Source organism: Schistocerca americana, chromosome 2, assembly GCF_021461395.2.
Source record: "Schistocerca americana isolate TAMUIC-IGC-003095 chromosome 2, iqSchAmer2.1, whole genome shotgun sequence".
In the NCBI taxonomy this organism is placed as follows: domain Eukaryota; kingdom Metazoa; phylum Arthropoda; class Insecta; order Orthoptera; family Acrididae; genus Schistocerca; species Schistocerca americana.
This window is the reverse complement of record NC_060120.1, coordinates 2,105,426-2,132,083: the sequence shown is the minus strand read 5'-3', so window position 1 is coordinate 2,132,083 and position 26,658 is coordinate 2,105,426. Positions and strand designations below refer to the sequence as shown.

The 26,658-nt window shown below is 42.3% G+C and overlaps 1 protein-coding gene across 1 annotated transcript in view; it reads left to right on the top strand.

The window, feature by feature from the left end:
* LOC124596170 overlaps positions 1-10,879 on the top strand; it is a 79,736-nt gene extending 68,857 nt beyond the window's left edge. Inside the window, exon 4 of the mRNA XM_047135207.1 lies at positions 10,536-10,879. Within this exon, the coding sequence (XP_046991163.1) occupies positions 10,536-10,658 (123 nt within the window). The 3' untranslated portion in view covers positions 10,659-10,879. The remainder of the gene's footprint in view (positions 1-10,535) is intronic.
* Positions 10,880-26,658: the final 15,779 nt, after the last annotated feature.

Genomic DNA, 26,658 nt, shown 5'->3' with positions numbered 1-26,658 from the left:
TTGTTGGTTAGGTATGCTAACCGGATGGTTTTGTTGCTGTTGTTGGGAAAAAAACCTCTATTGTTGCCAAAATGCGTCTGCGATAGCTGAAAATTTTGACGATATTGATGATTAAAATTTTGTGTGTTATTAAAATTATGCTGGCAGTTCTTGTCGCTTCGGGAGAACCTAAAGAAAACTGTCACTTTCGGTAAAATTTGTCATATCAGATTTTCTTTACACATTTCTAATCCTAGATAGATCAATAGTTGAAGAGTTGTTTTGATAGATATAAAGGATAGTAGAAGAGAAGGCAGCAATGCAGAAAACTAAAGATGAAAAAGCACTACTACGGCTCGGGGCCCTGTGCACGCTACGGCACACATTCATCGAAGTGTAATGAATCCCCTGAGGTCTCTTACGCACTGCAAATAAATTTTGGTTTCTGTGTTACAGGCAATGCCGGTGAAAATTCAAAAGCAAGTTGTTGTATCCAATCCAATTCTAGTTTCTGCGTTACAGGCCAAGCTGATAAAAATACAAAAGCAAATTGTCGTATCCAGTCCAAAGGATGTATTTGTGTTCTGTTATTTTTAAATACCTTAGTTTTTTTTAAGGATAGAAATTGCTTGTAATCAAAATTATCGTCTCTGTATGTCTGAACAGGTTCAGGATTGTATGATAATCTATTTGTCTGTGACTGTTCGGAATGTAACTCACGTACTCTTTGTAAATTATCTAAATTATACTGGCTGTGTGAGTCTGACAAATGCTCGGAAAGTGGCGTATGCTGTGATGTGTTAAAGGCTGAAATATTTTTCACCTCCGACACTTCTTGCTGTAAAGATGACAATTTTCTACGTAACGTATTATTGGATGAACCTATCTCACTGATCGTCTGCTGTAAATTTTGGAATTCGGGTGTTTGATTAAGCGAAACTGGTGACGTATCGTCTGATTTGGTGTCATTATTACTTTCGATAACGTCAATACGACCGGCCAATTCATCATATTTTTCAGTCAGTGCTTTTACGTGATCGTCGTTTTTAGTGTCACAAGCATTAATTTGTTTTTGTATTTTACGTGTGGTTTTGTTCGATTTTTTAACGTCTGCTTTGATGGCATCGGGATCCTGTATTAGTTCCAACTTTTCGAGTCTGTTGGTCATTGTCTGAAAGTCTAATATGTGTGTGTCTGTTTTTGTTTTAAGATCGGAGATTTCATCACGCAATTCGGTGTTCAACTGTTTGATTTCGTCTGATACTGTAGCAATATTGTTGTCTACGTATGTTTTTGCTTTCGTAAACAATTTACACTTATCTTCCTGTCTCTGTGCAGTAATTGTTTCCATGATTTGTTGCTTTACTTTATTCTTTTCCTGTATAAATTTACGGTAACGCGTTTCACTGTTTACAGGTGGTGATTAAAACGTTCGTCAATTTGGCTGCTCTGTTGGTCAAATTTCGCGTCTACTTTTGCATCCAGTGTGCGTGAAAGTTCTGCTGACATTAATTTAAACTCGTCGCGTAACTGTGTTGCGTTTTCAGAACATTGTTTAGCGACTGCACTAATTTCATCTCTAAGTAATTTCGTTGTGGCTGCATGTGTATTACTTAATTCTTGTGCAACGGATCTAATTTCTTCACTACTATTCCTAGCATAAGCCTTAATTTCCTCACGTAATTGTTCTTTAGTCTCATGACATTGGACGGCAACGGCTGTAATCTGTTCACTAAGTTGTTTGAAATTCTTGTCTTTTTTATCATTCGACTGTTTGGAATTGCTGTCTAGTTTTTCATTAAGTTGTTTGTAATTGTTGTCTTGTTCTTTCTTCGACTGCTTGAGATTTTCATTAAGTTGTTTGTTCGATTCATTAAGGTTGTCATGCTTTTCATTAAGTTGTAGCAATAATGCTACAACTTGATCCAAGCCAGCCGGCCGCGGTGGCCGTGCGGTTCTGGCGTTGCAGTCCGGAACCGCGGGGCTGCTACGGTCGCAGGTTCGAATCCTGCCTCGGGCATGGATGTGTGTGATGTCCTTAGGTTAGTTAGGTTTAAGTAGTTCTAAGTTCTAGGGGACTTATGAGCTAAGATGTTAAGTCCCATAGTGCTCAGAGCCATTTTTTGATCCAAGCCAAAATTAGCGACTCTATTTTCTATGTTATGTGCTGGTGTATCTACATTTGTCACGTTTTGTGGAATCATTTGGTCATTTTCTGATTCTTGAAAAGGTTCGCCAATTGGATGTGCACTGTTGGTCACTACACCGGAATCAGATAAATCTGACGTATTCTGACTACATTGTTCATCTTCGTGAAAAAAATTTATCTGTTCACAATTCAAATTTTGCAAACCGGGTGTGTCAAACTGGACAGCGTTCATTGTAACGGAACGTGCCGCGTCATCAATTGTTACATTTACTGTGGACATTACTGAATTTGTTTGTTCATCATTAGGATCAAAATCATTACTAGTGACTGGCACGCACTGATTATCTGTAATTACAGGATTATCGCTATTACACTGAGTGTCGCAAGTATTATCGGTCAAATTATTCGAGTCGGCTATTTCATTCATTGCACATCGCGATGTACTGTCAAAATTAAACACAAAATCAATCAAAGTCAAAGCAAAAATGGAACAAATACAATTACAACAAAGAGCAATAAATTGCCGATGACCTGTGAAAGAAAGAGTGACAAATTAGTAAATGCGTTGCGCCAGATGCAAACTACATTTAAGTAAATAAGAGCAGATATATGACTACTTCTCAGAAATTCACAAAAAAAAAAAAATACGATCCTGGCCGGTCGTCGCCAAGTGTAACCTCCCCACAAAATTTTAACTAGTGTAACCTCCCCACAAAATTCTTTTATGTGAATGATATGAATAATATTCTAGTTTAGTGTAACCTCCCCACAAATTTTTTCTTTTTTTTTCACATTTAACCTCCCCACAAAATTCCTTTACATTTAACCTCCGTACAAAATTCATTCACATTTAGTGTAACGTCCCAACAACAAAAAATAAATTCAGTAACCTGGTAATAATACAATGTAAAAAACCTCTCAATTAAATTGTCGCTCACTTATAACTTTTCAATAATTGACTGTGAATTTAACCTGGTAAATTATGGACGTCAGCAGTGCTGCGTCATGGCCCTGAAAGATCATTCTGAATAAAAAAGAGAAAAATTCTTACCTCAATGAAGGCGCCGGATAACGCATATATATATATATATACACTCCTGGAAATGGAAAAAAGAACACATTGACACCGGTGTGTCAGACCCACCATACTTGCTCCGGACACTGCGAGAGGGCTTTACAAGCAATGATCACACGCACGGCACAGCGGACACACCAGGAACCGCGGTGTTGGCCGTCGAATGGCGCCAGCTGCGCAGCATTTGTGCACCGCCGCCGTCAGTGTCAGCCAGTTTGCCGTGGCATACGGAGCTCCATCGCAGTCTTTAACACTGGTAGCATGCCGCGACAGCGTGGACGTGAACCGTATGTGCAGTTGACGGACTTTGAGGGAGGGCGTATAGTGGGCATGCGGGAGGCCGGGTGGACGTACCGCCGAATTGCTCAACACGTGGGGCGTGAGGTCTCCACAGTACATCGATGTTGTCGCCAGTGGTCGGCGGAAGGTGCACGTGCCCGTCGACCTGGGACCGGACCGCAGCGACGCACGGATGCACGCCAAGACCGTAGGATCCTACGCAGTGCCGTAGGGGACCGCACCGCCACTTCCCAGCAAATTAGGGACACTGTTGCTCCTGGGGTATCGGCGAGGACCATTCGCAACCGTCTCCATGAAGCTGGGCTACGGTCCCGCACACCGTTAGGCCGTCTTCCGCTCACGCCCCAACATCGTGCAGCCAGCCTCCAGTGGTGTCGCGACAGGCGTGAATGGTGGGACGAATGGAGACGTGTCGTCTTCAGCGATGAGAGTCGCTTCTGCCTTGGTGCCAATGATGGTCGTATGCGTGTTTGGCGCCGTGCAGGTGAGCGCCACAATCAGGACTGCATACGACCGAGGCACACAGGGCCAACACCCGGCATCATGGTGTGGGGAGCGATCTCCTACACTGGCCGTACACCACTGGTGATCGTCGAGGGGACACTGAATAGTGCACGGTACATCCAAACCGTCATCGAACCCATCGTTCTACCATTCCTAGACCGGCAAGGGAACTTGCTGTTCCAACAGGACAATGCACATCCGCATGTATCCCGTGCCACCCAACGTGCTCTAGAAGGTGTAAGTCAACTACCCTGGCCAGCAAGATCTCCGGATCTGTCCCCCATTGAGCATGTTTGGGACTGGATGAAGTGTCGTCTCACGCGGTCTGCACGTCCAGCACGAACGCTGGTCCAACTGAGGCGCCAGGTGGAAATGGCATGGCAAGCTGTTCCACAGGACTACATCCAGCATCTCTACGATTGTGTCCATGGGAGAATAGCAGCCTGCGTTGCTGCGAAAGGTTGATATACACTGTACTAGTGCCGACATTGTACATGCTCTGTTGCCTGTGTCTATGTGCCTGTGGTTCTGTCAGTGTGATCATGTGATGGATCTGACCCCAGGAATGTGCCAATAAAGTTTCCTCTTCCTGGGACAATGAATTCACGGTGTTCTTATTTCAATTTCCGGGAGTGTATATATATCTGCTCTTAAAATAATGTTTTCTGGCACAGCCCTGTGCAATGCTGGCCGATAGATTTGTCATTTATGAAAGGAAGCAAGTGATTTTACTTTTGTAACAATCGGAATGATCATGAATGGGAGAAATTAGAAAGCCGGCCGCGGTGGTCTAGCGGTTCTGGCGCTGCAGTCCGGAACCGCGGGACTGCTACGGTGGCAGGTTCGAATCCTGCCTCGGGCATGGGTGTGTGTGATGTCCTTAGGTTAGTTAGGTTTAAGTAGTTCTAAGTTCTAGGGGACTTATGACCTAAGATGTTGAGTCTCATAGTGCTCAGAGCCATTTGAACCATTTTAGAAATTAGTAAATTTTTTAAATTGAAATGAATGGTTGTTAAAAGTTACTTTTTATGAGAAAGATTATTATTACGAGATTTTTAAAACATTTACATGGGACTTGAGATAACATTACTACATATGCGCGAGGCTGCTTTTTACCTTATACAATAATACTCAAGCTCCGGCATACCTGCACCGCGACCGGGCCAGCCAACACGATACACCAGACGAGAGCAGAGGAGAGCAGACTGCAGACTAGCAACAACTTACTACTGCAGCTACACAGTTCCTACTGCAGTCAACACTGCTCTCTGGTCAGAGATTCTCTTATACCTTGCATATCGCAGGCAGCGCATCAGTAATACATCGAAATTACATCTGCTCGGACCTCTTAAAACAACTTACTGCTACTGCTACACACTTCCTACTGCAGTCAACACTGCTCTCTGGTCAGAGATTCTCTTATACCTTGCATATCGCAGGCAGCACATGAGCAATACATCGAAATTACATCTGCTCGGACCTCTTACAAGCGTTTCAATTTGAATTCTCCGTCGATACCTCTGTGAATATCTATCGTGATCAATTTGCATAACTCCTTCGTCGTGCGTCGTTTTCTCTCTCTTAGTGTGTACTGCACTTATGCGTCAAGAGTTGAGCGGTCTTCTTCATTAAGGGCAACTGATCACTAGGTCTGGAATCAAACTATTGTTACCACACCTATAGGGTCATCATTCTTGAACTATATGAAGAAAAACTTAAATTAGTAACAAACTACGGTGTGCACAGTCTATATTCAACGTGTAAACGTCACTGCAGATATTCGAATTTAGTTTACGACATGTCCGATATGCCTGCCGACATTGGCGATCATGTAGCGCAGACGAATAGCGGAATTCTGCACGACCCGCAAAGTGTCTGAGCATCGATGTTGTCGATGACCTCCTGAATGGCAGCTTTCAGCTCAGTAATCGTTTAGGGGTTATTTCTATGCAACTTGTCTCTAATAGCACCCCACAAAAAGGAGTCACATGTGTTCAGATCCTGAGAATGTGGCTGCCAATTGATGCTCATGCCCAAGCCCAGAGACAGAATGCGCTCCGCAAAGTGCTCCTCCAGGATATCATGGGGTCGAGCTCTGCCATATCTTGTCGATGTCACGTTCACTTTGGATAACGAGGATGAAATTATCTTCCAATACCTTCACGTACCGTTCGACAGTCACCGTGCCATCAAGGACTATGGCACCGATTATTCCGTGACTGGACATTGGACACCACACAGAGACTTCTCGATCGCGAAATGCGGATTCTCAGTCCCCCAAATGCACCAATTTTGCTTATTGACGAAACCATCGAAATGAAAATGGCTGTCAACAACAAGGAGCGTTCGCATGCGCGTATTAATTCCCATTATGCCCCACGGCCACTTTGAACGTCCTAACGCAAACCGTTCAGAAGTTATGAGGATTTTATTTAATATACTTCAATAATTGTCACCCTCTTGTTATCTGTAATATAACAAAAAAAATTAAAATTCATGTGTGTTGCGAACTAGTATCCCAAAGATGTTCGGGCTCATATGCCGTTCCTCTTCGTCGAAATGTCTTGGCTCAAACTCGGCTAGTGGTGAACCACACCTGTCGCATTACACGCCCTGAATTACACGCTTGTGAGCCTTTGGTTAAATTGTGTGGCTGATGGCAAGTTTGCAAAATACAAAGTTAACATAACATATAATAACAGTAATAATAATATCGGGAGCTCAATTAACGACACATAAATGATGTAGACCACACAGTTGTGATTTGGTTAGAATAATGTTTATTCAGAAAGCAAACTAATAGCGATAGTGATCGTATTTAGAGTTACTGTTATACTCGAGCGTATATCCATTTGACGCGGTTCAATCATTCACAATCTCATCGCGAATTAGAAGTCCAATACTCCACCTCGTTAACTACGTGAGAAGTTAAGAGTTCACACCAGGCGCTTGGCTGCTCACCGCTCAGAGACCAAGTCCCGCGATACCACACAACGTGAAACTTTCTGAGTCGTTTCGCTTCCTAGCTGCCTAAAGACCGACTGTCCGCTTTCACACCTGCATCCGAACTGTACCCTTTGGTGTCTCCAGTCGAACTGTCCTCTTTGGCGCCGGCTGGTGTGGCCGAACGGTTCTAGGCGCTTCAGTCTGGAACCGCGCGACCGCTACGGTCGCAGGTTCGAATCCTGCCTCGGGCATGGATGTGTGTGATGTCCTTAGGTTAGTTAGGTTTAAGTAGTTCTAAGTTCTAGGCGACTGATGACCTCAGATGTTCAGTCCCATAGTGCTCAGAGCCATTCTTTTGTACTCTTTGGTGTCTTAAACCAGAACTGTCCTCTGCCCGTCTCCGACCGCGATTCCCGCGCGCCGAGCACCTTCGCTCAACTGACTAGGGCAGTTCCCTTTCCTGAAGCCGTCCATCTGATTAGCTACAGCTTATCCTACATTACTGTACATTTTAAATCATTTAAATAATCAAAGCTTGACCACTTTCACGTTCTAAATAAAGTAACAATAATATCCACTACATAATAAACGTCAAATTCTTTTACATAAAACCAATACTGTGTCCTTCTTAACTTTGAATGTCACGGCGAGTAGCCTTGCATCAATGTGCTTTCTGATGAATAAATAAAGAATAGAAGTAACTATTATACACTAAACTTTACAACAAGTATTCTATTACCTAATGAATCAATAAGGTGCCATTCTGTCATCGTTCATTGAGTATTGTGTAGAGGAAATGATGATCTGATGCTTAACTGAAAATACTGATGATTCAAATTTACTACATCTTTTAAACAAATAAAGTTACAGAGTTGATATTTACAACATTTGTCACTTTAGTGATACGTTTCTATATGAAATGTCGATCGTTAAGATCGACCAAAGCGTTCAGATTTTAGCATTCAGGTCTTTGTTTCAAAACTTTTTCATTTCACTTAAACAGTAAATCCTAAACTATTATAGATATGATCAATATTGAAGTTTTATTGGAATCACATGAAACTTTATGGAGGAGAGCAGATTACAATTACTGTGGCTTGATTACGTGCATTACTAAAGAAATAAACAATTTTTATAAAACTTTTCCTTTATGGCCGATCTTAGGTCCGCCAAATTTAACAGTGCTACGTCTCCTTGGCCACAAACGGCTTCTACTGGGTTTCCCTATGACGTAGGTTCTCGTCTGTCTCACTCGCACACTGCAGCGCTTATGCCTCAATAGAAAATAGACTCCTCTGAGTTTCCCCATCTCGTGGTGAATCTGCGCCCTTTGTGCCACACGGTCCTCGACCAAAGGGTTCGTTTCACAGTTCCTGCAGGCTAACTCCTTCGGCCATATGTTTAAATGAGAGCGCAATGCTCGTTAACTCACAGTGTCAATCGAGGTGAGAAAACATATCTAAAACAAGCCTGCCGATGTCACGGAAAAGGAGAACAGCAATACAAAAAGCACAACCTCAGTAAAGTAAACAGTGAAAGGAATTTGTATTGTATAATAACGAGTGAATACCTGACGTGACCTTCAGCTGGGCTTCTTATTAAAATGTCAAAACTTGGTCTAATATAATTTTGTTGTACGGCTGATGCCGTGTAATAGACGCTTCAGACATTCAACAGAATCTGCATGTGCATCATTTCTATAGTGACAGTGATAAAATTCCAGAGAATTAACTACGTATTATCGCAATTACAGGTGGTTGAAGTGTCGCTGCCAGTGTCGTTATTTAATGAAATGATCATTTCATCGACTGAGCTTTCCAAAACCCTTTAGTTGCTACGGTTTTTTCCATAATGTGCTGCCTTTGATGGGTATCGTCCAGTCTCCATAGTTGACTTCCATATTTCAACATTAACTACAACATTACTTAGTGTATATCGTAATCCTTCCTTTTTTTTAAATTTTTTGTGTGGTGACCAAGAATTTATGAATGAATTTATGAGACTGGACAACACACAAATTTGATACTAAATCCTTCCGTAAGATTAATACAAAATGTTTAGATGGAGAAAACATTTCAAGCTTAGTTGCAATGGCGGTTTCCTTAGGGATTATCTTTCACCTGAGGCTAGTCTGTATTCAGCAGCAACTGCACTGGCTAAAATAAGGTAAGTTAAGCACTGTTTAAACTCATAATCAGTGCTGTGAAAATGTTGAAGTAACCATTCGTTTTATACGGTCACTTTGTCCTCAAGCTATTCTTCCAGTGGTTATTATGAATCGATAAGTCTGTTTGATAGTTAGGTTTCCGTCTGTGTCATTTGTAAAATGACTGTCTTTTGCATCATTCAGGGTGTTTAAAAAAGAAAATACGTATTTGAATGCATACATTTATCAAAAATGGCCACGCGGGGTAGCCGCTCGGTCTCGGGCACCTTGCCACGGTCCGAGCGGCTTCCCCCGTCGCGGAGGTTCGAGTCGTCGCTCGGGCATGGGTATGTGTGTGTGTGTGTGTGTGTGTGTTGTCCTTATTGTAAGTTTGTCCTTAATACGACCCTACTCGAAGAAGTCACAGGGCGTCAAATCCGATGACCGTGGAGACCTGCTGAAAAGTACTTCCTTGCAGGTTGTTTGACGACTAATTCAACGGCTCGGTGCAGTTTCATTCGGATATTCAAGCGCTTGAAGACTCCAGTGATTGGGAGGTGTGTGTGTGTGTGTGTGCGGGGGGGGGGGGGGGGGGGAGGAGCTTCTTGTTGAAAAATGACGTTGTCCTTGCTCAGTCTCGTAAACAAAGAGTTCTTTAACATTCCGCTAACCGTTAACAGTGTTCCATTAAAAAAGAGTGCGGCGTAAACAGATGACTTTGGGGGAATATCGTACATGTTCAATATGTGCATGTGAGTTGTGTAGACCCCAAATTCGAACAATGTATTTGTTTAATTTCCCACTAAGGTGAAAAGCAGCGTCGACATTGAACACGATGCGTTGTGCGAAAGCGTTGTGGAGCTTGTACGACTTCATAACCAACCGACGTCTCAAAGCACGCCAAATTACTGTTGTAGATAGATCTAGTTCGCGGTTGGCACGACCAGTTGATTTTGTAGGCCTATGCCGGAAAGCGGTTTGAATCAGTGCGACATTTTGTGTCGGATACACGAGGCGGCCAGGACTCTTTCGTTTACACACACACACACACACACACACACACACACACACACAAACACACACGCGCGCGCATCCCATATCTACAGAAAAAAATGTTTCATCCCTTCGGAACACAAAGTCGAGAACACAAAATGATTTCTGCTGCGGAGTAGCCATTTTGCAACATGTGACAATAACAAAGCAAACAGAAGACAACCAACGTCTAGTGGCAATGAATATACTCTAGTCGATTTATTCATTCCCTCCAATAATCGAACAGAGCTCAGTGATCGATAATTTTGACAACCAAGTACTTGGTAATACGTATATTCTTTTTGACGTACGCTGTATATGACAAGTGACGGGAGTTACTCAAGTGCTTGCTGTGTCACTACCTTAGACCAGAATTTGACGATAGAATTTTCTTTTTCTCGCAGATCCTGGCGGAGCGAGTGGGATTTGAGACCCTGGTTGAAGTATCCTATGAGGAATACGGGGAGCCAGACTTCAAGAAGAGCACCACACCTACCATGAAGATCATGGCTGCCCGTATAACGTGATGTGATATTCGGCTGTTTTCTCAGTTTACGTCTGGCATTGACAGCTTACTATAGCTGAGACTTGAGAAGTGGCATCAAGGGCAGTGTATTCATACACGTAGTTTGCTAAGTTATACCATTTTTAGATTTTTTTTTCAAGTCTGTATGCGTAAGCACGTCAAACACAAACTGACAAAGATTTATAAACTATTTGAATAAATGAAAAATGTGTTGTTCTCGTACATATAAAAAATAAGATATGCTGCTGCCTCCAGTTTTCCTAACTATTGTCACTAGCTAAGATATTGCCGAAAAACATAAATTTGTCTACAAAAGTGGATGGAAAAACATTTCGCTGGAACAGATACACTTACAGCCCCAGAGCAACATTTTTAAACCGGTAGGTGTGTCCAAGTTGGCTTCTTAACAACTCGAGCAGTTTTCGTTGGCGTCTCGTGCTAAAGAGTGGCTGCAAGTTGAACCTGCAAAAGTCATCTACAAGAAGAAGATAAAGAATGTTCTTGAATGAATGCAATTTCTGACAATCTCTCCAAATTGCGATAGCACGGCTTCGTGACATGACAGCACGTAAATTGGCAACTGCAACAAAAAAAAAAGATGAAGATAATAATATTAAAGTTTGCTTAAAATAGTATTAAATATTGTCGTCATCGTTAAAACGTTGCTTCAAATTGTCGCACAAATTAGTAATTGCAACACTGTAATGCTGAAAATTCATACGTTTAGCAGCAAATAGACGTCACATTAAATTACTGACAGTTAATTTTGGGAAGGTCAGAGAGCCCTCTCTAGCTTACGCAAAATTTTAACAGTACCATTCAATACGTCACGCTGGTAATTATAGTCGCAATTGCCGATAAAATGGGAACATATTTCGTAGTATTAAACTTTCTCATGGGCAGTTATTAATTTCAGTACAATTAATTGTTAAGATTTTAAGGGTATTTAGCAATATATGCCTGTAAATCGAACTAATGAAACTTATCAGACTCATAGCCTGCACTATATTTTAGCAGCAGCTGGAGAAAGTATAATGTTACAGTGCAAGACCTAAGGAATTAAGAGGCTACCCCTGAACTGTAACTAGGGGGACAGAATCATTTTATAAGAGATACAATCAACTTTTGTGCCCTAGCATTCGGCGAATGAAAACTGTAACGTCTTACGCTACCAATTAGTTTAGAACAGTGAATGACTCCTTGCTGAAAAAACGATCACAGGTGCTATTTTAGAGCAATCTTATATTTCTGTCCTTGTTTCAGTCTACAAGTTATGTTCCAGGAACAAAATAAAAAAATTCACTAGATTAGGATATTTGTCTGGTGAACGTCAGGCAGTCTACCTAAACTAGTCCTAACATTAAACGTTATCCGAAAATAGCAGGCTTTGTTAATCTTCTGCGGCGAGGTACCTTTCGTTAAATATCTGAAGGCTGGTGAGCACAACTTGAAGTTTAGATTTTTTTTCTTTAGACACATGTAACAGGAATCTTTTTGTTCAGAGGAGTTTCATTTCATTAAAGTGTCCATAATTCACAAATTTTCCAGTATTATATTTGAAGCTGTAGGGAGCTGGTTGGGAGTATAAAGGTAACGCGGCCACAAAATAAAGTGTACTGAATCAGAATGTCATTGAAAAAAACTAAACTTTATAATGTGAAAAGGTACGTAGTTAAAAACAATCGCTGAAATGCATGAAAGTAAGATGATAATTAAACACAACAAGCGTTTCCGCACGTTGGAGGGGAAAAATGAAATTACGAAGTAATTCAAGGTCTGAGCAGCTACATAACTGTTGACCGGCCTGAGGCATTGCTCGTTACATCAACTGACTATACTTCACAACCGCTGCAACGGCTTAAGTGTCTACCACGTCGAAGTCATTTCAAGTAATACGATCTGACGTAGACTTGTCACTAAGGAACATGTTTCCTTGTTCATTTGTGGACACAACTATGCCTCACAGAACTTCAGTAGCACTTACGACAAATATGGGCGTAACAGAACTAATGACGGGTGGTTAGTAAAACAGAAATTAGTAACTGTGTTGCAGAATTTAAAGTTTGAATACAGAGAACTTTGAAGTGCAACGCCGAGCAAAACAGGTTAAAATTATACTTAAGGCTCCTTCTAGACAGTGTCACTTAGATTTACTCATACGGGATTTACAGGGAAAAAATCAGATGCATTAAATCATCTACAGTTGACATGTAAAACAGCAAAGCGAGCCAAACGCTTAATTTCAGAGGGCATAGGACGATAAACTGTGGCAGTAGTCGACCAAACATACAGACAGAATCAACTAAGGCCGGTGGGCAGCAACGGTAAGTAAACAAATGACAAGATAATTATCTAGCAGCGGCTAGTTCGGAAAGAACCAAATCACAAGTAATACGAACTTGTTGTAATCATCCTTAGCAGAACAGGTATCTTTCGAACATGTGTAGTACAAAGTCGTTTGGTGAATGTCACCAGATCGATAAAATCATGAAATGAGGCCCCTGATAAGTAATGAATTAAATAGTGATTAACCTGCTCTTTGGCGTACACTTGTAGGCAGAATTTTTTAAACAATGTTTTAGTTAAATATAAAAGCATTGCATAAAATAAGTTTGAGAACCACTCAAAGAGTTAAACAGGGAAGCCTAAACAGTGTGCTTAATAAGATGCCAAAACCATCGATGACTTAAAGGCTGCCAAACGTAAAGACGCTAGGTAATATGCCAAGCAAGTAGTTAATAATTAACCTTAAGAGTAAGTACCTTGAACACTACTTTAATGAAATACAAGATATTTTAAACAAGGCTGGCAAGCATTGAACAAAAGATTCAGGGCAGGTAACAGTATAGAGTGATATGACAGAGAGCGTGTACTGCGCACACAACAAGCCAACCACGGTGCTCACTAACGTGGCGAGTAGACAGCAAAATTTGAAGTTTAATACAAGTTCGCCACAAATCATGAATATGTGTCCAGCCAATCGGCCAGACACAGCCCAGTGTCAAATCCCAAACTAGAGCCTGTAGCTCACAACAGCAGACCAGTGGAGTATCATGTACGTCCGAAAGGAACCAGGATGCAGTGATTCACACACAGTCTCAGAACAAAATCTCTGCCCGTTGCAGAAAGGTCTCAAGGCGCCAAACACACTCTACGTCCAAGCCCCAGCCTTCCCGCTACGTTTGGCATGAAAGCGCGCTCACACATCCTCTGTAAACATGGACCTGCAAGTGCCCACAGTTGCCAGAAAGTGCCTTCCACTAGCTAGCCGAGCATGGCCCTATATTTTCGACCGCCGCTGTTTATATGCTCCCTCTTGCAGCCAATCGTCCCCTGGTCTCCCAGCAATGGGACAGAGACGAACAAAAGGCAAATACAATCGATGCTAGAGCACGATGGTGGTAGTGGTTCCATCTCAGTGATGATGTTTACCACTGTCTCGCCTTTTCTCTCACCTAGGCAGTCAGAGGAGGCCAGCACACAGAGGAGAGACTTGGAGTGACTCCTTCAGGCAGATTTCAGGTTATGTGTATTGTGTCGGGAAGCAGGAGTCTTAGCATTCTGGCTATATGGATGCAGTCGTGGAACTACCTAGAGCAGTTCGTTCTTGTTTTTGTCACGCCTCGAGGCACTAAAACGTTTTGTGTCCATTTGGTCGTCGTAGCGACCACAGATTTAAAGTAGTCTTATCATAAATGCCTTCTCAAACTTTCAGTCTTCAGATTTTGCAGTCTGCCTCGATACTTTCCTTTATTAGGCTTGTCTGTCCTATATCTAGATCAGCGGTTCCCAACTTTTATGTGATCATTACCCCTGAGTTCAATCAGATATTAATTAGTATCCCTCCCTCCCTTCATCGGTATCAACATTAGCACGTAACTAAACTATAGAATGAAAATGAATTGTATTTGAACACTTTCATTGTTAAAATGACGGAAGATAAATGTTATATAGTTTTTTGTAGGTGTTGTGTAAAACCGTGAAGTAATGAGTCACTGAGAAAATTGGTGCGGCATATATACATAAAAAAAATAAACGGTCACAATGCCCATATAGCACTAGGGACAGAAAGTTGGCTGAAACCAGACGTAAACAGTAATGAAATCCTAAACTCAGATTGGAATGTATACCGCAGAGACAGGCTGGACAGTGAAGGGGGAGGCGTGTTTATAGCGATAACAAGTGCAATAGTATCGAAGGAAATTGACGGAGATCCGAAATGTGAAATAATTTGAGTGAAGGTCACGGCTAAAACGGGCTCAGACATGGTAATTGGATGTCTCTGTAGGCCCCCTGACTCAGCAGCTGTTGTAGCTGAGCACCTGAAGAATAATTTGGGAAATATTTCGAGTAGATTTCCCCATCATGTTATAGTCCTGGGTGGAGATTTTAATTTGCCAGATATAGACTGGGAGACACAAACGTTCATAACGGGTGGCAGGGACAAAGAACCCAGTGAAATTTTTTCAAGTGCTTTATCTGAAAACTACCTTGAGCAGTTAAACAGAGAACCGACTCGTGGCGATAACATATTAGACCTTCTGGTGACAAACAGACCCGAACTATTTGAAACAGTTAACGCAGAACAGGGAATCAGCGATCATAAAGCGGTTACTGCATCGATGATTTCAGCCGTAAATAGAAATATTAAAAAAGGTATGAAGATTTTTCTGTTTAGCAAAAGTGACAAAAAGCAGATTACAGAGTACCTGACGGCTTAACACGAAAGTTTTGTCTCAAGTACAGATAGTGTTGAGGATCAGTGGACAAAGTTCAAAACCATCGCACAATATACGTTAGATGAGTATGTGCCAAGCAAGATCGTAACAGATGGAAAAGAGCCACCGTGGTACAACAACCGAGTTAGAAAACTGCTGCGGAAGCAAAGGGAACTTCACAGCAAACATAAACATAGCCAAAGCCTTGCAGACAAACAAAAATTACGCGAAGTGAAATGTTGTGTGAGGAGGGCTATGCGAGAGGCGTTCAATGAATTCGACACTAAAGTTCTATGTACTGACTTAGCAGAAAATCCTAAGAAATCTTGGTCTTATGTCAAAGCGGTAGGTGGATCAAAACAAAATGTCTAGACACTCTGTGACCAAAATGGTACTGAAACAGAGGATGACAGACTAAAGGCCGAAATATTAAATGTCTTTTTCCAAAGCTGTTTCACAAAGGGAGACTGCACTGTAGTTCCTTCTCTAGATTGTCGCACAGATGACAAAATGGTAGGTACCGAAATAGACGACAGAGGGATTGAGAAACAATTAAAATCGCTCAAAAGAGGAAAGGCCGCTGGACCTGATGGGATACCCGTTCGATTTTATACAGAATACGCTAAGGAACTAGCCCCCCTTCTTGCAGCGGTGTACCGTAGGTCTCTAGAAGAGCGTAGCGTTCCAAAGGATTGGAAAAGGGCACAGGGCATCCCCGTTTTCAAGAAGGGACGTCAAACAGATGTGCAGAACTATAGACCTATATATCTAACGTCGATCAGTTGTAGAATTTTGGAACACGTATTATCTTCGAGTATAATGACTTTTCTGGAGACTAGAAATCTACTCTGTAGAAGTCAGCATGGGTTTCGAAAAAGACGATCGTGTGAAACCCAGCTCGCGCTATTCGTCCACGAGACTCAGAGGGCCATAGACACGGGTTCACAGGTGGATGCCGTGTTTCTTGACTTCCGCAAGGCGTTCGATACAGTTCCCCACAGTCGTTTAATGAACAAAGTAAGAGTATACGGACTATCGGACCACTTGTGTGATTGGATTGAAGAGTTCCTAGATAACAGAACGCAGCATGTCATTCTCAATGGAGAGAAGTCTTCCGAAGTAAGAATGGTTTCGGGTGTGCCTCAGGGGAGTGTCGTAGGACCGCTGCTATTCACAATATACATAAATGACCTTGTGGATGACATGGGAAGTTCACTGAGGCTTTTTGCGGATGATGCTGTGGTATATCGAGAGGTTGTAACAATGGAAAATTGTACTGAAATGCAGGAGGATCTGCAGCGAATTGACGCATGGTGCAGGGAACGGCAAATGAATCTCAATGTAGGCAAGTGTAATGTGCTGCGAATACATAGAAAGATAGATCCCTTATCATTTAGCTACAAAATAGCAGGTCATCAACTGGAAGCAGTTAATTCCATAAATTATCTGGGAGTACGCATTAAGACTGATTTAAAATGGAATGATCATATAAAGTTGATCGTTGGTAAAGCAGATACCAGACTGAGTAGTCATTGGAAGTATCCTAAGGAAATGCAATACGAAAACAAAGGAAGTGGGTTACAGTACGCTTGTTCGCCCACTGCTTGAATACTGCTCAGCAGTGTGGGATCCGTACCAGATAGGGTTGATAGAAGAGCTAGAGAAGATCCAACGGAGAGCAGCGCGGTTCGTTACAGGATCATTAAGTAATCGCGAAAGCGTTACGGAGATGAAAGATAAACTCCAGTGGAAGACTCTGCAGGAGAGACGCTCAGTAGCTCGGTACGGGCTTTTGTTGACGTTTCGAGATCATACCTTCACCGAGGAGTCAAGCAGTATATTGCTCCCTCCTACGTATATCTCGCGAAGAGACCATGAGGATAAAATCAGACAGATTACAGCCCACACAGAAACATACCGACAATCCTTCTTTCCACGAACAATACGAGAATGGAATAGAAGGGAGAAGCGATAGAGGTACTCAAGGTACCCTCCGCCATATACCGTCAGGTGGCTTGCGGAGTATGGATGTAGATGTAGATTTAGATGTAAAAACTTTTTTATAGAATGATGAAGCAATTGTCAGAGCATTCAAAGTGTTACCTAAAAGTAATTCTCACAGAAAAGCATTAAACTACCCACACTGAGGATAGACACTTATTCAGAAATGGTTCAAAAGGCTCTAACCACTATGGGTCTTAACATCTGTGGTCATCAGTCCCCTAGACTTAGAACTACTTAAACCTAACTAACCTAAGGACATCACACACATCCATGCCCGAGGCAGGATTCGCATCTGCGAACGTAGCAGCAGCGTGGCTCCGGACTGAAGCGTCTAGAACCGCTCGGTCACAGCGGCTGGCTATAGACATTTGTTACAGAACATGTTTCTGATATGGTAGGATAGCAGGAAACGGGCTACTGGAGTTGAAGATCCAAATCCAAGTCTAGGATACAGTAAAACTACAATTTGTTTCTTTTATTTCCCGATACACAGTACGATGATGGCATGCATAGAACTACAATCAAGCAACTTACGGTGTTACAGACAAGCTCAGCAGTCTCAGTAGCACAACCGAGATTCGGAACAAATGTTTAAACAGACTGTAATGAAGGCAAAGATTAAGCAGTATATGACTTCACAGGAAGGCTCGTCAATGTGATTAACAAAGCAGACTGAAAACAAATGTTCAGAAAAACTTTAGCTAACGCAAAATTTGATTAGAAATCTAAAAACGCTAAAGGTTCTCCGACACAATAAAACTGAGAAATTTCAGATACATGAAAATAAACGTGCGCAGGACTTTCGTAGGTTTACTAAGGATTTACATAGATTTTCCAACTTTCAAGAACAGCCTGTAACATAGCGATCGCGAGCTGGTTCTCCAGCTGACGTAGGCGCCAGCTATGCGCGGAATAACTTCCGCATTGTTACTCACATTTTTACACACATCTAAACACGACAAAAGACAATTAATACGTCATACCCTGCTACCAGCAAGTGATCGAGACTTACGATTAGCCTCACACTACCACCAATCACAGTACGAGGAAAATGTTAAAGTTTAGTTTAAACCAATGCTTACAAAAGAGCACAGTTGAAACTGAGCCACCTTTAATGTGTGGATAAAAACCTCTTCCAAGATTAAATTTAAATCACTGTAAACCACCTTCAATGCGTGGACTAAAACAATAAAAGTTTACTCTGATGAATTTAAAAACTTCTTCAAAACGTAAGCAAATTTTTAAGAGGGAAATAAACCTTTAAACAAAAGTTCACAATTGGGAAAAGACAGGGTGACACAGAAAAACGGAAACATTTCAACAATCCATAAAACTAGAAATGATGAAAGAAAGAAATTGCATTCATAATAATTGAAACCTTACAACTTTGCCATTTAGGAAACATTGATGGCATTTATCATTTTTTTAAAATACGTCCTCTATATGGCATCCTCCTGTATGTATACATTCGTGAAATCTGCTGTTGAGATTCCTCATTGACCGCTGCAACATCTCAGCTGGGATACTGAGAACTGAATCCCGAATTCTCTGTTTTAACTCAGCCAATGTTCTTGGTCGAGTCGTGCAGACTTCGCTCTTGAGGTGGCCTCACAATAAAAAACCACAAACGGGTAAATCTGGCGATCTAGGGGCCAGGGAATGTTACCGAATCGTGAGATCGCACGGTTGCCAAACAATTCTCGCACGTATGCCCTTGATTGCCGTGCTGTGTGTGATGTCGCTCCGTCCTGTTGGAACCAGGCTTCTTGAACGTTTGGAAAGTTGTTCAATGCAGGTGTAACAAAAGTTGGTAGCATCACCACGTAACGATCGGGACTGACAGTTATCGTGTTTCGCTGTTCATTTGAGAAAAAATACGGTCCGATAATCCCATGTGATGAAACACCACGCCATACTGTCACTTTACTAGCATGTAAAGGGCGCTCATGAACGTCTTTAGAATTTGCGTTTGCCCAGTAACAGTGGTTCTGTTTATTCACATAACCTGTGAGATGAAAATGTGCATCTGACATCCACAACTTGTTTAGAAATTCGTCGTCATTGTTTAATTTTGTTATCATTTGTTGACAGAATCCTAATCTTAACCGGTATTCGTTGTCCTTCAGTTGTTGCACCATCTGTAGTTTGTACGGATGAAATTTTAAATCAAGATGAAGAATTCTGCGAAGACTCTCCCGGGACACTCCAACCACTGCTGCTTGCTTACGAATTGAACGCCATGGGCTCCGTACGACAGACTCGCGAACAACATCAATGTTCGCTGGAGAACGGACACTTCTTGGTCGTCCTGTTGGTTTCTTCTTGAGGGCAGATCCAGTCTCTTCAAAGTTATTACTCTAACATTTTATCGCGTGTTTCGACGGAACGGCATCATGACGTCCTAAATTATAAAAACGTCGGAACTCCCTCTGCACCGTCACCAAACTATCATTGTTTTTATAAAACATTTTTATGGCTAAAGCACGCTTTCGTCCGTTTCACTGACCCACGATTACTGAAATGGCGGACTGTTTACTCGCTAACTGTCACGAATCCGCAGTGCTGCCACCTGACCACGGCTGCCACTACTCGTTTGAAGCATTCCCGTTATTCTGTGTCACCCCGTACTAAGGTTACACTTAGCCGTCTTTGAGCGGTAGAAAAAATCTTTCATACTTTAAACAAATTCACAATACTAAGTTTACACTGGGCCACTGTCAGAGGGTGAGCAGTTTAACATCGGTATTCCCCCCTCCCCCAATTTAGAGGCAGATGAGAATTATGAACAGTTAATTAGCAAGCCGGAAGTTCCATACAGCGTGGCACTATGGAGGTGACTAAAAACGCGGGCACAGTCAAGCCAAACCAAGCAACAACTACGCCGATGTGGTGCAAGAAAACACTGTTTACTGCGGACAGAGCAGCTTTAACGGTAATCACTAAAGGGGAGAACCGAAAAACAACTTCCAGGCTGGTAACGTTCAAATACAGTGGTTCGCCAAGAAGGGTAATGGCCAGCAGAGCAGCTCACACGGACTCTGTACTGTAAATAACTCCGTAAGACGGCACAAAACGGCCAGGCGACAACCAGGTCTCCAACACGACGCGCTGCTTCTGTGAGGCGTTCCGATCGCAACTGGCCGCTCCAAACTCACTGGTCCCGCTCGGACCCGCGACGCTCCGCCAAAGTCCAAAGGGACCACTCGCCCGCCACTGACAGCCCGAGGTAAACACTCTGACCAACGATAGGGGCGATATGTACCCGGAACGTACGTATCAGCTTCCCCTGTACTGCTCCTCTACCAAGCGACACTTGCTTCATTCACATCCTGCACTCCAGATATACGTCAACCAAATTAAAATACGAGAACTATACTTAGGCCTACTGCTTGTAAATCACTTCTAAACTGGAAGTAACTGGAAGACTTTATACTGCCACTGCTCTGTGTCTGACTATTGCTACTAGTAACAGTAGTAGTAATAATAATAATAATAATAATAAAACAGTGTAGATCCTACAGCAATATACTAGCCATTACATAATTACTATTGTGTTGTCAATTAGTGCGCTTTTTTGTTGCGAAGTGAATAACAAAGCAATTTCTTGTCTATTGAAGGAACTCGCTACAACTGGGAGAAGGCATTTTCATGAGGTATTTAAGCACATGTGATATATTTGTCTCAAATTTACCATGGGGTACAAAGCATAAAATATGTGTGTACTGGATGCACACTGTGAGAAAGGTGATGCTCATACATACGTTTCACAAGGAGTTAATTTCCACTAAGGTTTTTTGTTCTTTATTGCATTTCAATTCCCCATGGAGGAGGGCTGTCATCAGCATATGCGCTGCTCTTCAGCCGAAAGAAATAGAACACACAACAGAAGACATTTAAAAATAACATAAAGGAGAAAATATGGTGTACATAGATACAAAAATTTAATAAGCCACATCTGCAAACACTAACGCGAATTCTTTACAGACGAATGGAAAAATTAGTAGAAGCCGACCTCGGGGAAGACAAGTTTGGATTCCATAGAAATACTGGAACACGTGAGGCAATACTGACCTTACGACTTATCTTAGACGCTGGATTAAGGAAAGGCAAACCTATGTTTCTAGCGTTTGTAGACTTAGAGAAAGCTTTTGACAATGTTGACTGGAATACTGTCTTTTAAGTCCCATAGTGCTCAGAGCCAGCCAATACTGTCTTTCAAATTCTAAAGGTGGCAGGCGTAATATACGGGGAGCGAAAGGCTATTTACAATTTCTATAGAAACGCAGTTATAAGAGTTGAGGGGCATCAAAGGGAAGCAGTGGTTGGGAAGGGAGTGAGACAGGGTTGTAGCCTCTCCCCGATGTTATTCAATCTGTATATTGAGCAAGCAGTAAAGGAAACAAAAGAAAAATTCGGAGTAGATATTAAAATCCATGGAGAAGAAATAAAAACTTTGAGGTTCGCCGATGACATTATAATTCTGTCAGAGACAGCAAAGGACTTGGAAGAGCAGTTCAATGAAATGGACAGTGTCTTGAAAGGAGCATATAAGATGAACATCAACAAAATCAAAACGAGGATAATGGAATGTAGTCGAATTAAGTCGGGACATGCTGAGGGAATTAGATTAGGAAATGAGACACTTAAAGTAGTAAAGGAGTTTTGCTATTTGGGGAGCAAAATAACTGATGATGGTCGAAGTAGAGAGGATATAAAATGTAGACTGGCAATGGCAAGGAAAGCGTTTCTGAAGAAGAGAAATTTGTTAACATCTAGTATAGATTTAAATATCAGGAAGTCGTTTCTGAAAGTATTTGTATGGAGTATAGCCATGTATGGAAGTGAAACGTGGACGATAAATAGTTTGGACAAGATGAGAATAGAAGCTTTCGAAATGTGGTGCTACAGAAGAATACTGAAGATGAGATGGGTAGCTCACATAACTAATGACGAGGTATTGAATAGGATTGGGGAGAAGAGAAGTTTGTGGCACCACTTGACTAGAAGAAGGGATCAATTGGTAGGACATGTTCTGAGGCATCAAGGGATCACCAATTTAGCATTGGAGGGCAGCGTGGGTGGTCAAAATCGTAGAGGGAGACCAAGAGATGAATACACTAAGCAGATTCAGAAGGATGTAGGTTGCAGTAGGTACTGGGAGATGGAGAAGCTTGCACAGGATAGAGTAGCATGGAGAGCTGCATCAAACCAGTCTCAAGACTGAAGACCACAACAACAACAACTGATACAAAAGAGGGAAGATCTTTGTGGGAGACGATGGACAAAATGGGGGAGACTGTAAAATGGAGATAAAAACCGTAAAAAAGCAGTGCACACAAAAAAACCACCCACTGGGACAATCAAAAGAAGGCGAACTGTGACCGGAGCATAAAAGTATCGACGGACGGCGTAGCACATAACAATCACCTACAGTAACACTATGTCCACTACAGTGTTTCAAGCGTTAATTTTGTGACTCGAAAACAATTCAACTCTTTTGTTTTTAACCTTCAGAAAATTACGTTTTGCCATTCCGTTGATAATTACTCCCAGATTGAGAACCACTGGTGTAGACGGAGCACATTGGATTCCGCGAAATTTTCGATAAGTGGCGCAGATGAAACCAGCTGTAATAAATTCGTGTGTTGAATGTCAGTATATTCGCTCTTGTGACCTGAGGCTACTGATGGTGCACCTGTCGCCGTTAACTTCTTCTGTCACGTGCTTCGCGTTAGTGGTATACTGCCTTTCATTCCTGTTTCTGCTTTCTTGTCTGCAGGTACTTGCTGTGTTTTACACGGCCCAGAGCATTAATTGCGGTAACGTAGCGTGTTGTAAAGCTCCATGCTGACTGGACATTTCCCAAGACATTTCGCATTCAGGAATAAGTCGTTCTCGTAACAGCTTATTACGTCAACCAGAGATAAACGGCAGTTCCTGCAGTGCAGCGATAAGAATTGACGCCACGTGTAGCCTTGCTGTTTAATTTCCGTACCTTTTTAGTGTGTTTATTTAATTATTTCTCCTATTCTCTTCAACTGTAGATTCCGTGAAGCACTCATTACGGCCTGAGCTACGTATGTTAGTCAACACTACGCTATTATGAAATCATTAGGTCAAGCTACTGACTATTAGGTAACATCTTGGACAGTTATCCTACTGAAAACCATTTCTTATAAATTCCAGAAATGAATTTTTGGAACATTACGACTGAAAAAAGCTTCTGTAGACTAAAAGATTCAATGATTGACCATGGAATATTGTTTAAGTAATAGATACTCGCATTTAAACAACACACCTGAAACGCCCTTAGAACTACAACGTACTCGCTTCTTTTAAATAAAAAAATATTCTTCTGTTCCTTCATACTGACAGCATTTTATCACTAGTTAAAATTCGTAATTGATTCGGTTACTTTAATTATCTAGACAGCTGAGATTATTGACACCCTGCAACTACACCACGCCAAAGATTGACGTATCACATTTCCGAGACCTAGTAATTATCTTGTACTGAGACGCAGAAATTTGAAATTTGACTCAAAGGAGCATACAACCACCATCTGTAATGGTCTAAGGACATGGCAACGCCACACAGGGACTCGACAACGCTTCAGGCAGCGACGCGCTGACCTACGCGAAAAAAGAGCCACAGCTCAGAATTTCGTGTGACTTGTAGTAAGGTGGGTTGATGACGTCACCAAGCCGCACCTCAGTTCTGCCCAGAGCCACGGTGGGCGTGTCACGCGATGGTAAAGTCGTCACAGCCCCTCTTACCCACATTTCGCCCATTCTTTTGACGCCTCTGCGATAGAGGTCAGAACGGTGACAACCAGAGTTCAAATCACGCGGTTTTCTCATATGGCCGGGGTAAAGATTTGCCGGCCGGAGTGACCGTGCGGTTCTGGGCACTACAGTCTGGAGCCGAGCGACCGCTACGGCCGCAGGTACGAATCCTGCCTCGAGCATGGATGTGTGTGATGTCCTTAGGTTAGTTAGGTTTAAGTAGTTCTAAGTTCTAGGCGACTGATGACCTCAGAAGTTAAGTCGCGTAGTGCTCAGAGCCAATCGAACCATTTTTTTGAAAAGATTTCAGACACACCGCTGGTCAGAACCGACGTGAAACGCCCTCAGAGTACGAGTGTGGGATACAGAGCGTCAGCGAAACCACTCCATTCTTTGAGGCGTTAATTTGAGCCTTACATACTTTCTTCTGTATTCAACTTCAACTAGGTCCCAAACATATGCAATGCTACTGTTGATTATATTTTTCTAGTGATACATTATCTTCACTCTCCCCTCACATGTACTCTTGGCAGCAATAAATGTGGGCCAATGCTGAATGCAACCAACATAACGTAGTTGGGGCGCAGGTCCTCTAAACACCAAAACCCTGTACGGTACTGTAGTTCGACTGCACACAATGGTTACGCCAGAGACCACTAGAGAACACTGCTCATTATGGCAGCCAGTCCAGATGTAGACTAATACCGCAATACAAAAAATATTAGAAAACATAATATTACAGATGAGACAGTCCTTAACGCTTGTAAATTAAACTTCATCACAATAAGTGACACTACGTAAGTCTTATCATACCGATTACATGACATAACGAGTTTTTGTTAGTTATCAATCAAAGCTTGAGTATTCTGATCGAGACTCGACTAGGCATAAACAGATGTAAAATATCGAAGTTTTAGCCAGCATCAGTTTACGAGGTCGAGTGTCCGAACATGGAAATAAATGACGATACGTTTAGCACTGCGCCAGGAATCCCCTGAAACTTACATTGCCCCGTAGAAGTAACCACGAAGGGTACGTAATAAAGTTCAGTGCACAAAATTGAAACGGCAGGACTCAAAGTTGTGGTGATGGACACGCAGAAGAATCCAACATCTATATTAATTGATAACTAAGCAGATATTAGAAGCTAAATCTGTTCACAGTGTGATATTGGAATCTGAAAGACGATACAAACAATTTTTGCCTAACAGGATTTTGAACCCGGCACCTTTCGATATTGGCTTATAGCTATGAAAAGACATAAAATATTTATTCTTTCTCATCCAATATCGAGATGTGCACATGTCTGGCTACAGGTACGAGCTAACATCCCAAAGACGTTCGGGTTCACACGCGCTTCCTCTTCGTCGAAACGTCTTGGCTCAAACTCGTCTAGGGGTTGAACCGCACGTGTCGCATTACACGTCCTCAATTACACACTTGTGACCCTCTGGTCAAATTGTCTGGCTGATGGAAATTTTGCGAATTACAACAGTAATAATAACATCGGGAACTAAATTAACTACCCATAAATGATGTAGGCCACACATCTGCGATTTGGTTAGAATAATGTTTATTCAGAGCTACTGTTACATTACAGCGCAATCCATTTGACGCAGTTCGATCATTCACAATCTCATCGCGAATTAGAAGTCCAATACTCCACCTGGTTAACTACGCGAGAAGTTAAAGAGTTCACACCAGGCGCTTGGCTGCTCACCGCTCAGAGACTAAGTCCCGCGATGCCACACAACGCGAAACTTTCCAAGTCGTCTCACTCCCTAGCTGCCTAAAGACCGACTGTCTGCTTTCACCTCTCAGTCCGAACTGTATCCTTTCGTGTCTCCAGCCGAACTGTCCACTTCCGCGTCTGCACCACCACTGTCCCTCCGTCCGTCCCCGGCCGCGCTTACCAAACATACGCACCTCTTCTGCTTTATTATGTCCTTCCTACCTAACTGCCCATCCTTTCTCACTATTAACAATGCCAATTCCCGTACCTTCCAACCCTCTGCAGGAGTGCCTCAAGGATCCGTTCTGTCTCCTCCTTGTCTCGTTCACTGCTGATATCTCCAAACCCCCCTGACCAGTCAACCTCCGTCAGTATTCTGATGACATCGCTTTCCTCGCTGTCTACCACACACTTCATAAATCCCAACAATCCCTCTACATCCACCACAGTCAGTTTATCTCCTGGTGTAACCAACGGCTCCCCTACAAAACCCCCCTTACCTCCCGCCTGCATGACTTCTACCTCACCACTTATGACAGTCCTTTCTGGTTACCTAACACATGAAAATATCTTGGACTAACCATCGGCTGGCAACTAACCAACCAAATGAAAACCCACAATAGACGAAAACCACTAAAACTACTAGCAGGTCGAAATTGGGGATTACAACCTTCTACTATTCTACACACCTATAAAATCCCAAAGCAACCCATTCTCTGCAGTGCAAATGTTACTTGGATCTCTGCCCCACCAAAGTTCTGC